The sequence below is a fragment of the Oryza sativa genome, chromosome 12 (assembly GCF_034140825.1).
Source record: "Oryza sativa Japonica Group chromosome 12, ASM3414082v1".
NCBI lineage: Eukaryota > Viridiplantae > Streptophyta > Magnoliopsida > Poales > Poaceae > Oryza > Oryza sativa.
The window spans coordinates 24,306,675-24,320,639 of NC_089046.1; the positions used below are offsets into that span (position 1 = coordinate 24,306,675).

At 36.7% G+C, this 13,965-nt stretch overlaps 1 protein-coding gene across 7 annotated transcripts; it reads left to right on the forward strand.

Moving 5' to 3' along the window:
- Positions 1 to 575: 575 nt before the first annotated feature.
- Positions 576 to 7,936, forward strand: LOC4352593 (uncharacterized). 7 transcript variants are annotated; one of them, XR_010738678.1, is made up of 9 exons: positions 576 to 724; positions 1,335 to 1,640; positions 1,732 to 1,825; positions 2,119 to 2,237; positions 2,310 to 2,417; positions 2,758 to 2,817; positions 3,312 to 3,371; positions 6,968 to 7,339; positions 7,595 to 7,936. XR_010738678.1 is itself a non-coding variant. In XM_066306601.1 (8 exons), exons 2-7 carry the CDS (start codon positions 1,335 to 1,337, stop codon positions 3,360 to 3,362), a joined length of 738 nt encoding a protein of 245 aa, XP_066162698.1. In that variant the 5' UTR covers positions 576 to 724; positions 1,302 to 1,334; the 3' UTR covers positions 3,363 to 3,371; positions 6,968 to 7,563. The 7 variants fall into 7 exon arrangements, 5 of the variants coding, with proteins under 5 accessions (XP_066162698.1, XP_066162700.1, XP_015620769.1 ...); XR_010738679.1 differs by lacking the exon at positions 7,595 to 7,936 and adding an exon at positions 5,362 to 5,489 and having other exon boundaries at positions 6,968 to 7,563; XM_066306601.1 differs by lacking the exon at positions 7,595 to 7,936 and having other exon boundaries at positions 1,302 to 1,640; positions 6,968 to 7,563.
- Positions 7,937 to 13,965: the final 6,029 nt, after the last annotated feature.

Consider the following 13,965-nt stretch of genomic DNA (forward strand, 5'->3'; position numbering starts at 1 on the left):
TAAATATAATATAGTAATAGTATAATTTCAATGTGATCAGTATATAATCATAATATAAGTAGGATATAACTGGTATGTAACAATAAGAAAAATGTGGTTTGCTCAGTGGTATCGGCCACTGCATGCACATATGTTATTTGTTGTTCCCCTGTCGCTCACGAATCTCGGGGCCAATCTCAAACAACATCCTCAATGGTAAAAAGAGTGCAAGATTTAGCAGTGAAATTTCCGAGTCAACAAATAATTAGCAATTCTGTCCTTTTCTTTTTGCGAGCAACTATGGTTTAATCAATCGATCCTGAACGTGTGTGTACTCACACGATCGATCGATCGATCAAATTTATGGATCCATTTGACCATCTCTAACTCTAAAGGTTTGTACACAAACTTTTGGACATTTTTGCACCATTTCTCTGGATTGTCAGGCCTAATTAACCTAACAGGCTATACGTGCAACGTGCTAGATATATTTGGCCCATCCGGATAACGGCCCACGGCCCACGTCCAAACAAACGGGTCGTGCTCCGCTGCGCCAAGCTCTATTTTTACGTGTCTCCCTTCTGAAAGCGTACTTTGGTGGTTTACGTATTCACGCGGCGGAAGCTTTTCTGTTTTCCCCCAAATTTGCGCTTCCCTCCCTCTTCTCGAACCTTCCGACCGCCACCGTTGTCGCCATCGCCGCCGGCGCCGAATTCCGCCGCGATCTCGCCTGCTCCCCCCAGTGGTAAGAGATTCGATCGGTCTCGTAGTAACTCCGGCTCGCTCGGGCACCTTAGGTGCGCCGGTTCCTGCTCGATTCGAGCTACCGGCTGCCGACTTTGCCGGCGGAACGTAATCGGCTGCGCTGTCGCAGTCGGCGGCGTGCTTAACCGCTCCCGGAATTCTGCTTAGCTATGGCGATGATTCGATGTGCCCTCCTTCGTGCTAGGAAATCTTGTGCTGTGATTTTCAGGCTTCAACTCGTTTGATGCGTCTATTTTTGGAAGTTATTAGCAGTAGCAGTGTGTTCGTGTCCTGCAATTGACCTAGCCTGCGCAATCTGTTGCTTGCTGCTAAATGTGTGGGTTTTTTCCCCCTAGCCATTAAATTCAAACAACTAGTAGACAACTCGTTATTGCCGAAGTACAGTTTGGAATCATTTGGGTTTGACTGTTCGTTCAATAAAAGAAAAAAAGAAGGGTTTCAGAGTGTCTGCTAGCTTTAAATTTTTGCACGGTCAGATTAAGGAAATTTTAATTTTACTTGTTGGTTGTTTTATTTCTCAACCTCCCATTAATTGCTCCCAGTTAAGGTATTTTCAGTTGGAACATTAGTTATGATTTGTACAATCACAGATGGGATTTACAGATGAAATAGTACAAGTAGATGTGTTAGAAAGGCACTTGTTGGCTGGTTTATCACCGGATGATTATAAGGGAATAAGTGAGGATGAGATCCTCTATGATGCATCATTTGAGGCAACTGAAGACAAGTTTGTCAAGTATCAGATTACTTGGTGGATTCTGCTGTCAGTATTGTTGATCTTAGCTTGGGGAGTAGGACTCCTCATGCTGCTTTACTTGCCAATTTGGATATATGTGTGCCGGAAGGACTTCCGCTCAAGGAAGTTGTGTTTGACTCCACATGCTATTGTCTATAAGGTATCTGCATGTTGGATAGGAGATGGAAACTCTATTTGTTTTCTCTCTTAGGTTCTTACTAATATATCTAACACCCCTGCTCATAATCCAGGTAACTAGGCCTGCCACTTTTCCTTGTTTTGGTGTTTTGAGGAATGAGAAGCATGTTGTCCTTCATTCAGTTTCTGATATTGTTGTCGAACAAGGTAAGCTGAAAATAATGCAGAACAAACTTGTTCGTGACGATTCATTTAAAAAGACTGTTTGTGACTTGTTACTAAACTATTAAAGCGCTTTTGCTAGGACTTGGTTATGAGAGATATATATATATTTTCATTTTCCATCTTTTTGTTGAGTTAGTGCAAATCCAGTTCTTTCCTTGGTTGTGAAAAGCTATGTTAACTTGTTAAGAAGTTTGTTCTTGTTTTTTTTAAATAAATGAGTGACACTCTTGGTGCAATATGCTTAGTTATCTACTGTACTCATGTGATATCTGTAGGTTATCTCCAATCACTTTTTGGTATATATTCAATCAGATTTGAGAACATTGGTGTCCGAAAGCCTTCTAGTGATGACATAAAGATAACTGGAATTAGTCATCCACATGATTTCAGGAAGGTACTAAACATTTTGATTTATCTATCTCAGTCTATCTCGAGTTTTTGTCTCATTCAGACATGCTTTCTTCAGGCTGTTCTTGTCCATCTTTTGAATACAAGCAATCTGAATCTCAGTAGAAAAGCTTATGTACACGATGATCAGCAGAGCACGAGTTCTAAACCTATAACTATGTCTTCGGTATGTCTATTTCTTAATGGTACCTTTTAATAGTTTAAACTGTAAAGATCCTTTGCATTTAGCAAGCCCTGGAGCTATGAGATCCAACCTTTCTGAATGTGCGATAGTTATAAAACTAAGAACAAGCATATATTTTGTATATCGAGGTTCTGTTTGTATAATACCTTAGGAAGTATTGTATTGTAGATATATAGCTTCTAACAACATACATGGTTTTGCTAAGTCAAGATTGTATTTCCATATTACCCTATTAAACTTGGCTAATGTTTTCATTTTACAGACCATTTTCACTGATCCCCGTGTTTTGCATGATATATATACAACACATTGAATTTTTCAGGTTCCTCCTCTTGGAGATTTGATACTTGAGAAGCTTGACGAAGTTGAAATCTCTGTGAAGGTGATAATTACAGTATCACTGTTAATTTCTCTAAGTTTTAATTATCTTCTGTTTTGTTCTCATACCATTATAGAAACATGGGTAGTGCCAACACCTACAGTGAAAATCAATACTTGTTCTGAATTCGATAATGTTGTACTTTACGTATGAGCCCTTGGGTGGAATAGATTACGGTCAGCAACACTTACTGTAGAACTCACATGTGTAGGGGTAATGGTACTACTTAATATGAAAAGCTTCTGAGAGTCCAAGAATTTTGGATTTTTAGTTTGATGGTTAGAGGCATCAAGCCAAACCCGCAGGTCATAGATGTATTACCGCCAAATTCCTGTGCTGTTTAATTCTCTAGCATTGCAGATCTGCCTTATATATTTTTGGGGTTACATTTTGTTGTTTTACAACTTTATAGATATTTTAAATACAATATTAAATATGTTATTTTTTTATTAATATTGGTTCCATTCAATTTGAGACTAAATGTTAGTTTCATGCAGAAAATGCAAACACTGCTAGAAGATGTTGAAAGATCCAGAATGAAGACTTAATATGTTTTGGTAGGTATGCAAAGTTTTAGTTTGCTCTCTACTTTCTCTGTGCTGTGCATCAATGTTGCCCCCATGTCAGTGTTCTGTTTTATTTTCATCTTTTTGCCCTTAATATCTGTTTCACTCAGAGTGTTTCATGAAACGCCATATTTTCAATTTGCCATTCTCTTAATTATTGGACTATTAACCAAACCATCCAAGAGGGATCCCTTTCATGGATTCTATAAATTTCATTGCTAAACTCAATGAAAATAACAAGTTCCACGTTTTTCTGGCAGAGCTCTGAATTCTGAAATGATGTCCTTTCATAGATGGTCACTATCTGAGTATCTATGCGACAAGTCCACATCCCTATAGTGGAAGTGTGGAACTCAGAAAGAACTTGACTGAAAACACACAGTTTTTTGCAGAAACTATCCAGAACGTGAATGCGGCATATGCGGAAATGCCCTTATCTCTCTCAAATTTGATGGATATTTCTGGCCTTGAAAGAGCAAATACAAAAGCACACTGTTCTGTTGGAATCACATTAATCAGCTTAAAACCTACTCTTACTAACTTAATAGTCAAATGTGAGCTCTAGTTAGTAAAATCCGTCTGCTCTTCAGAAAACTCTGGAGTGGCCAGGCTGGTAACATATATGCCTGTCAGTGGTGGTTTTCTCGACTCTGATGCCCTTAGTGCTCAATAAATTATACTAGGAGTTATAACGAATAAAAATATGACCACATGTCACTATCACAAAATGTATCCAATGCAAAAATGGTGAAGCAAAGATGCGCCACTTTTGAGGCAAAGATGACCAATCTTTAGTCTTGATTTATGTGGCAGAAAAGTATGATGAGGGGAGGCTCTCTTTTGAGGATCTTGTACCTGTTACATTGTAGAGTGCACTGCTTAAGTGTTTATTTGTCGAAAGTCTATGGAATCTTTTACTGGGTATTTTGGTAAATAGTATTATTTTTCTACAGTATTTTGGTAAATGGTACTACCTCCGTTTTAAGTTATAAGACTTTCTAGCATTGCCCACATTCATATAGATGTTAATGAATCTAGACACACATATATGTCTAGATTCATTAATATATATATATACATATATATATATATATATATATATACATATATATATATACATATATACATATATACATATATATACATATATACATATATACATATATACATATATATACATATATACATATATACATATATATACATATATACATATATACATATATACATATATACATATATATACATATATACATATATACATATATACATATATATACATATATACATATATATATATGAATGTGGGCAATGCTAGAAAGTCTTATGATATGAAACGGAGGAAGTATTTATCTGGTTAGATACAAATCATGCTTGCCTGATGACTTGCATTTCCAACATGTGGTTCATTGAACCTTAAGCATCCAGTCATCATGTAACCACGGGAAGTTGGAAAAATAAAAGGATTGGCAACAACAGGAGAGCATGGCTAAAAGGCAGTATCTACTTCCAGTCAAGGCTGACTGCTTAACCTTTCTCCCCTTTTTCTCATCCTATGTTCACACTTCCCACTTCCCAGTAGTTAGTAGTATTTAATCACCTGGCTGAAGATTGTAGTGTACCTGCAAACAATTTGTTTGGGTGTCCTTGTCCCTGATTTATTGGGGGAATGGATCCATCATAACTTAGTTTATTGATTAGGTGGTTATGGCTGCATCGCTTTATGTCTCATCTATTGTAGTTTAAGCGCATAGTGGGCATGAATTATGTTGCCTTTTGTTTATTGTCCATTATTATCACGATCGATTAATGTTGAGTGGGAACCTAAATAATCCATGATTAAGTGCCACTCAGAGCAGCCTCTAGTGCTGTCGGGCATGACTTTATGGTAGTGTGATTGATCTAAGCCTGTCTTGCCCAATCAAACTACTATTACAGCCTGACACGATTGCTGTTACTGGTTGTCTGCCTACCTGTGTAGCCTGGACTATCTTGGAGCGTATGGTGACAAAGTTCTTATTTTTGGGGATATTTTAAGATTGAAACAATATATGGTTGGTGCCCTAGTCGTGGATATCAGCATCACGGTCATGGTTACTGTGGATAGTGGTAAGATGATGCAGACATTTTCCACGGTTGATATTTAGCTTGAGCAAGTGTTTAACTATGTTATTGTCTTATGCGTTGTCGTGTCTACTAATAGGTGCTTAGGTAGTGATGGATTAGTGTTGTTTGCTGCCTATTGTGTGATTAAGCTGGGAATTTCACTTTCTGCACATAAAGTCAGACTTGAAAATTGCAAGCTTTTAAGATTCTGATGGAGAAATATCAGCTAAGTGATGCAGATAAAACAAGTGAAGCATGCCACTGTCTTACCTAGTGGTATTAATAAGATTACAGTGGGCATGTCTATTTTTTTATTTACTACAAAAAATTAACAAAAAATAGTTTGCTTTCTTTCTTTTGAGAGCACTTACATTTTGTTGAAATACACAGAGACGGATGATACGTTGTTTTCTTGGGCAAAACCATTTTTTAGGGTGTGTTTAGTTCACACCAAAATTGGAAGTTTGGTTGAAATTGGAACGATGTGACGGAAAAGTTGGAAGTTTATGTGTGTAGGAAAGTTTTGATGTGATGAAAAAGTTGGAAGTTTGAAGAAAAAGTTTGGATCTAAACAAGGGCTTAGTTCCAAGGTGAAAACACCTGCTTACCTTATTCTGTTGAATTGTCCTGTTTGCAAATGAAAAAATGGCTTGCTATTCCTTTGGAGGGCTTGACATATTGCTGAGTACTACAAATTATATTGGAAAAAGCAATACAATTTTTGCTCTGTTCTTGATCGTTCAACCATGGACCATGACGAGAGTCAGACAAATGTCATCCCCTCTTCTTGTAGTCTAAGCTATCCTGTGGGTTTATGCATGTTGTTTATGCACTGAATATACTACTACTTTTGAATCGATACAATATATGACATTGCTAGTTGTGGTTGACTTAAGTATTGGGAAAATTCAGCTAATTAAAATGCACCCACTGTCCTGATACACCTAAGTTCTAATGCTGACATCTTGATATCGAGATGTCTAGATTGTTGTCCAAGAAACTAAAGATGACAAACACAATCAAGATTACGCTTGTATCCTCGGTTGCTGATTGAGCAGCAGAAGAGGACAATACTCTATGCACAAGTGGTTTTCAGTTTTGAGCTTTGACCAAAATCCAAAGTCCAGCCCTTGCATCACTTTATTAGCATATCACCACCTCATAGACAGACAACAACAAAACCATTTGAATATTTCTGTAATAATAAGAACATATATCTTACGAATCTGAATTGACCACATGCTCCTTTTGCTGCTCTTATTGATCGTGATAGGCAGGTGATGAGCTGATATGTATGGACTCTAGTAATTCTCTTGTCACATTCTGTATCCTTCCGTTTTATTCGTGCCGACTTCTCCAAGTTTCTACAGCTAGCTGACAATTTTTATTTCTTCCGTTTCCAGTGGGTATACATCTTCACATATAATAATATTGTATATTAACATATCACTGTGTGTGTTTTTGCATGTTTTTTTTTACAGGGATTAACCATGGGTTTCATTGGGTCCACAATTAGGCCAACAGATAGCAACATCTTCTCTGGAACCTCACCCTTGACCGTTGACTTGGGCGTACGTGTGCACTGCAGGGCAATGCGGCTGTGATGTGAGCCGGTTTAATTTCCTCTTAGCAATGGTAGGCCCGGATAGACACTGGCCCCACCTGTCAGCGACTCAATGTCAAGCAGTCAAGCCCCAGGTATAGCTTCATGGATTGGAGAATTTGGAGCACTGAAGCTACCCTATCGTTCTCCCAGCTTACATGTGCTGCAAAACCTCTGAATTCAACGGTGATGACTATGAGATAAGTTATAGTGAGTTCATCGTCAGATCATGGAAATCATGTTTTAATCTGTAAGGCTGATTTTTCTTTTGTCATATATTTGCTCTAGTGACTCTACTGTATATATGGTGATTGAATAGGCTAGGGTAGGCTAGGCAGTGATTTTCCATGCATGGTCAATGTAGTGGTTGGCAAAAACAATTGAATTGATGGTCAATGTAGTGGTTGGCAAAAACAATTGAATTGATGGAATTGATTTTGGGATAAGTAATTATATAATCAGGTGTTAATTAAACTTGTTCGATAATCCATGACATATCATGTAGGGGCTACATGTTCAATTCAATGGCTTGTTTGGATGTGTTTGGACTTAGGAGTGAGTTGGGATCCTGATTCATCGCAGTCCAATCATTTGGTACATTGTCCAGCACGGTAAGGACATCTTGAAAAACTGTTGCTGCTGAAATAAAGTGTTCTCTTGACTTCTGGTCACCTGTAGCTTTTCTACAGTTTGATCAATCACTCAATCCTTTGTACTATAACACATTAACACTTAATTTTACTTTTGTGATCTCGCAGTCGCTGTAATCTTTTCCTGGCATAAACATCCCTATTGCTACTGAAAAGAGAATTTACTGTGGATTAAAGTTACAGCATATAGTTCCATAAAATCTGTCAGCTCCACCGTTTGCTCTTCACTTTATTAGCCGCAACCAAAATCTAAATTCTAAAACTTTCATTTTGTAGTTAATTTTAATGCTTTTGTTATAGTTTATTTTTCAGTGTCATATTTTAAAACGCTAAGAACACATATATAATAAAAAAAATTACTCATCAGTTAATTCTTTTTTTCTCGCTAATGAGCATTATGGTTTACGATTGTGGATTATTTTCCTTGCTGTAAATCGAACAATTGTCGTCCCCTCCCCTATAATCTGCTTTGAGAGCTTGGTGCTCTAGCCTGTCGTTTTTCCTTTGTCCGCTGATTGTTATAATTGGTACTCTTTAGGCCTGTTCACTTTGATACCATTTTCAACCATATCATTTTTTTTGGCAAAGTTATCAAAAAAATATCCATGTTTAGTTTGTTGTCAAATTTGACAAATACATAAGAAATCCCGCAAAAATTTGACATTTACCAAAATTTGGTAAAGTTTATTTTGGCTACAATCTAAACAGGCCCTTTATTCCTTCTAATATATCATGCGGAACTTCTGCTGTTAATTGTTTTAAAAAAATAAATTGAATAGGTGGTAACAAATCAGTAGGTGATGCTTTTAATTACTTTTACACGAGGATACTCCCTCCGTACTCGTAAAGGAAATCGTTTTGGACAGCGACACGGTCCTCAAAACATAACTTTGACTTCTTGTTTCTATAAAAATATTTATTGAAAAGTGATATATGTATACTTTTATGAAAGTATTTTTCAAGACAAATCTATTCATATAATTTTTACATTTTTAAACTCAATAACTTGAGAATTATTCATGATTTATATTCTTGAAGTTTGACTTAAAAATTGTCCTAAACTATACGAAGGGAGTATGATGTGATGTGGTGGCTGCTAGCCGCCTCGATCTCCAACATCATCAGCAAATTGGGCCAAAGGGACATCGCAGCCGTCAGCTACATCGAAAGCTGCTATATATACGGACAAGAACGGCTGCTAGCTTAAGTATCCAATCCATCCATCAATGTGGCAACCTTTTCCTCGAAAATTATACAAAGGAATGCGTCTGGACCCTTCAATGTTTTCTTGGAGGCATATGCATGCATGTGGATGTGGCCCAAGCCATATGATGATCAAGATCGATCGAATGGACTTACCTGTCGATCAGTATCCACTTGTGTTGGCATGATTAAAGATCGAAAAAGATGGGACTAACATATGTATCATCCTTTTTTATTAGTTTTCTCTCTCTAAAGTTGATATATCCCTCAAGCTAGCAAATGTTGAATCGCATCGATTCGTAAGTAATCACAAAGAGCTGGAGTAGCATTTTCCAACTGCAAATCAAATTAGGAACATCAGGACACAGTTGTTTGAGAATTTTCCCTTAAAAAGGCATAAAAAAGTACAAATAGAATAGTAGCGAAGCCAGGCTAGTATCGCAACGAAGAGTGTTTTTTCTGATCGTCGGTTAATTTTTACGGGTATTTTCAGCGATCGATTGTGATGGCACCGACAATGAAGCTTGGGTGGCTGCTTAGCTAGTTCGGGATAGTTGGCTCTGCTACTGCATATACTATATAAGATTCACGATAACTTATTTATTCTATCACCTATCACCTTTGTATCATCACATGTTCATTTGATAATTCCTTGATTTTTGAAAAAAAAAGACATAATCACTTATATTATATTATGAAACAGAGAGAAATTAGCTTTTAGAGTCACCTAGATCACGGGGTCTTGTATATATATGGTCATGTTGGATGGTGCTGCATCATTATTGCTTGCGGTGTATCACAATTAGACAAGACATTACTCCCTCCGTCCCAAAATAACTCAATTCCTGAGTTTCCGTGTCCAACGTTTGACCGTTCGTCTTATTTGAAAAAATTATAAAAAATTTTAAAAAGATAAGTCATGTATAAAGTATTATTTATGTTTTATCATTAACAACAATAAAAATACTAATCATAAAAAAAATTCATATAAGACGGACAGTCAAACATAGAACACGGAAACCCAGGAATTGAGTCTTTTTTTTGGACGGAGGGAGTATGTCACTATTACTAGCTTGTAGTAACCGTAGCCCGTGCAACTACAACAAAAGGACAGTCGAATAGGACCTATATACGATTCATACACAAAGTATTGTCTCCATTTTAAAATATAAGACACAACCACCCTTAACTCAAAGACCAAGAAATAATTATTATCACATCATAGTTTGGATTACCGTAATAAATAGAATGCATGCACCCAACAAAATTAGAGATCTTGATAATGGGGGATTTAAATAATAATATTTTAGTGAAAAAGATGTGTTAGTTAATGGCATGTATGCATGCACGCTTATATTATGAAACAACTTTAAAAAGTAATTGTGCCTTATATTTTGGAATGGAGGGAGTAGTATAAAAGGTAGTGGGTGGGGGAATAAAATAGTACTCCCTCCATTCCAAATTGATCTACATATAGTTTTTTGAGGTTATTCCTAAATGATCTACATATTTGTGTTTATTATTAAGTATATTCGTTATTTGTGTATTGGAGTAAATGGGCATTGATGCATGCATCCATGCACACAAGTATTTATAACCCACATGCACTATCTTGATTTGCTATTGGCTAGAAAATATTAGGGATGATGCATGCATCGAGTTTGTTGCTAGAATAAATATAGTATGAGAGAGTTATTAGCTTTTCTTGGTCTTGGTGTGCCTATAAAATATGTAGATCAATTTAGAATGGAGGGAGTATAAAAGTTGGTAGGTAGAGAATAAAGTACCGTCTCAGTATTCCAAAACACCTTATAATTCATGATAAATTTAGAAGAACTCCCTTATATTATGGGATGGAGGATGTATTTGCCACCACGATGACTATACATGAATAGTGTTTGCTTATGTCACCTATTGGCATCCTTCAATATCCAACTGTATCCGACACATTTTTGTCCCTATTGATCCGATTCATCACCGAGCTAGCTAGAGTGGTTGCATGCTTATTTATGCCAATTCTATTCTACACCCTTCTAGTTCGAGAATACACGTATTTATGACACTAGACATGAATATCAAATTAAGCATTAAGGTTGTAGTCCACATATAGGACTATACAATGAATAGAGATGTATTGCGTAGCTGAAAATTAAGTAGCCTAGTCTGAGAGGCTTGGCCAATTGCTAGTTCCACCCTTGCTTAATTCCAAACAAATTTGCAGGAGATATACCATATATATAGCTGCTACAACTAAATTTTCCCTCTTTACTTAGGTGTATATGCAAATGCATGTGCAAATGCACAGTAGTAAATCGAGTCATCGGCATCCCATTTGATCACGTACGACATCAATCTGATAGGTCATGCCTACCGTACTATCAGAAGGCTAGCGACCAGATCGATCGGTCTGCTGATATCTACCCCCTCCGTCTCTTATATTGATTTTGACATTTTGCTTCTGATGTATGACCACTCATCTTATTCAAAAAAAATTTGTATAAATATAAAAAGAAGTACTTTAGATAATAAAGTAAGTCACAAATAAAATAAATAATAATTTTAATTTTTTTAAATAAGACGAATGGTAAAACAGTGCGAGTAAAATATCAAAATTCCTTATATTAGGGGACGGAGAGGGAGTATCACAGATCACACATTGTATGTATAGTCACTGTTCATCGCAAGGACGAGTAGGGGCGTTGGTTAGCTATGATATATGTATACGATTGCCGTGTTTAGTTTTCCCTCTATTCTCAACTTTCCATCACATCATATCACATTAAAAACTTTTTTACACACATAAACTTCTAACTTTTTTCCAAACTCTCAGCTTTCTTCAAACTTCCAACTTTTTTCAGGAACTAAACACACCCGATATTCTCATTTCTGCTGGTGGTTACGGGATACCTACAACGTACAACCTCTCCTGGTCCACTAACCATATAATGCCTATAAAATGTGTGTACGTACATGATCTGTTGATTGATGATATATTATATGTATCATGCGACATAAAGCAATGTCGACTTCTTGTCCTTACATATTTGTCGTTGTCGTGCGGGTTTTACGTCTTGTTTCCTAAGATTGAATGACAGACTCTCATAAATTTTCTATAGCCTATTCAAAACATACTATTCCCTGTTCCATATGATCGAAAAGTTAATCACCAGATCATTCGCCTGCTAGACATCACATATTTACATAGTCAATTTTCACCGTAAGGATGCATGATCAAGGATGTTGGATAACTACAGTATATAGCTATAGTTTGTTCTTCACTTTTGTCTGGTGCAGGGTTTACGTTATCACCGGTAACTGCGCGGTTGTCGGGCTTACCACGGGATACGGTAATATAAATACCACGGTAGCCTCCTTAAATTCATAAATTTAAAAAATAATTTGAATTTTTGATAAATTTTGTACGATTTTTTACGATTACGGCGCGTGGTAACCGTAATTACCGCCAGGGCACGGTAACCCCGGCCCTGGAGGTTTGGGAAATCCTAATCTGGTGGTTACGGGTACTAATTTGTATATTCCTCTGGTCCACTAGCCATTAATATCTCTAAAATGTATGCACAGTTTTTCCACTTTATTCTTTTTTAACTTGCGAGCACAAGGATATTTTACTTCTACTATCATAAAGTTAGTTGCTCGACTGCCCTTTCAATAATAAATAAAAAAAATGTGTCTACAGGATACGTTGATGGCATATGCATGCGCATGCAACATATGCAATGTCGACCTACTGTCCTTATATATATACTAATCGTTGTTGTTTGGTTGTACCTTTTGTTTTCTAACCTTGAGTGACAGACTCTTAGGAATTTTCTAGAGCATGACGGAAAACATATTAATAGCAATTAGCATAGGCAAATGTTGATGAAATAAAATAACATTATTTACTGTGGTGGGCCAGTTAATTAGTAGGATGGCTCCTCCTGGTCACATGATCGAGCCTTGGGTCCACTAGCGTACTATGGTTTGATCATTTGATATATACTCTCTCTGTCAAAAAAAAAAAAAAGAAGACAAACCTTGGTTTCCGTGTCTAACATTTGACCGTCTATCTTATAAAAAATTAAAAAGACAAGTCACGCATAAAATATTAATCATGTTTTATCATCTAACAACAATGAAAATACGAAATATAAAAAAGTTTCATATAAGACGGACAGTCAAAATTGGACACGAAAACCTAGAGTTTGCCTTTTTTTTTTTGGACGGATGGAGTACTTTGATGTAAACTCTAGCTGCTGCGGCCAGCTCAATTCAACATCTTTTGAGATTGAGATAGTACACATCTCATCGTGTTAGACTCTATTTAGATGGGACTAAAACTTTTAAGTCCCTATCACATCGAATGTTTGGACACTAATTATATATATTAAACGTAGAATATTAATAAAACCCATCCATAATCTTGGACTAATTCGCGAGACGAATCTATTGAGTCTAATTAATCCATGATTAGCCTATATGATGCTACAGTAAACATTATCTAATTAAGATTAATTAGACTTAAAAAATTTAACTTGTAAATTAGCTTTCATTTATGTAATTAGTTTTGTAAGTAGTTTATATTTAATACTCTAAATTAGTATCTAAATATAGGGACTAAAGTTAAGTCCCTGATCCAAACACCACCTTAATAATTAGCAAGTGACATGGGTTTGTGACAACTGAATCGACTCGGACGTGTGTGACTGCTTCTCCTATTCATTTCGAGAGAGAAGAGACGAGAGTGCAATTCGGATCATCTGCTGTGGAGGAGAAAATTCAGAGGTAGCTACAGTGCCCAGCTTTAGATGTACTGTGAAGCGTCCGATAGAAGATGGACGGATCAGATGAGATGCTACAGTAAATCTGCTACACCACTAACCAGCGGTGCTACAGTACATTCATCCCTGTAGCTACAGTAATCGCGACTGTGCTGTGCATTAGAATACTGTTTCCCCTCACATATTACTGTGGCTACAGTGACCCTCTGCGTAATGCAGAGGATCCGAATCCACGAGAGTGG

Coding starts and splice junctions, on each gene's coding strand:
- LOC4352593 (XM_066306601.1), top strand. CDS start 1,335: ATGGGATTTACAGATGAAATAGTACAAGTAGATGTGTTAGAAAGGCAC. Junction 1,641..1,731: donor CACATGCTATTGTCTATAAG/GTATCTGCATGT, acceptor CTCATAATCCAG/GTAACTAGGCCTGCCACTTT. Junction 1,826..2,118: donor TGATATTGTTGTCGAACAAG/GTAAGCTGAAAA, acceptor TGATATCTGTAG/GTTATCTCCAATCACTTTTT.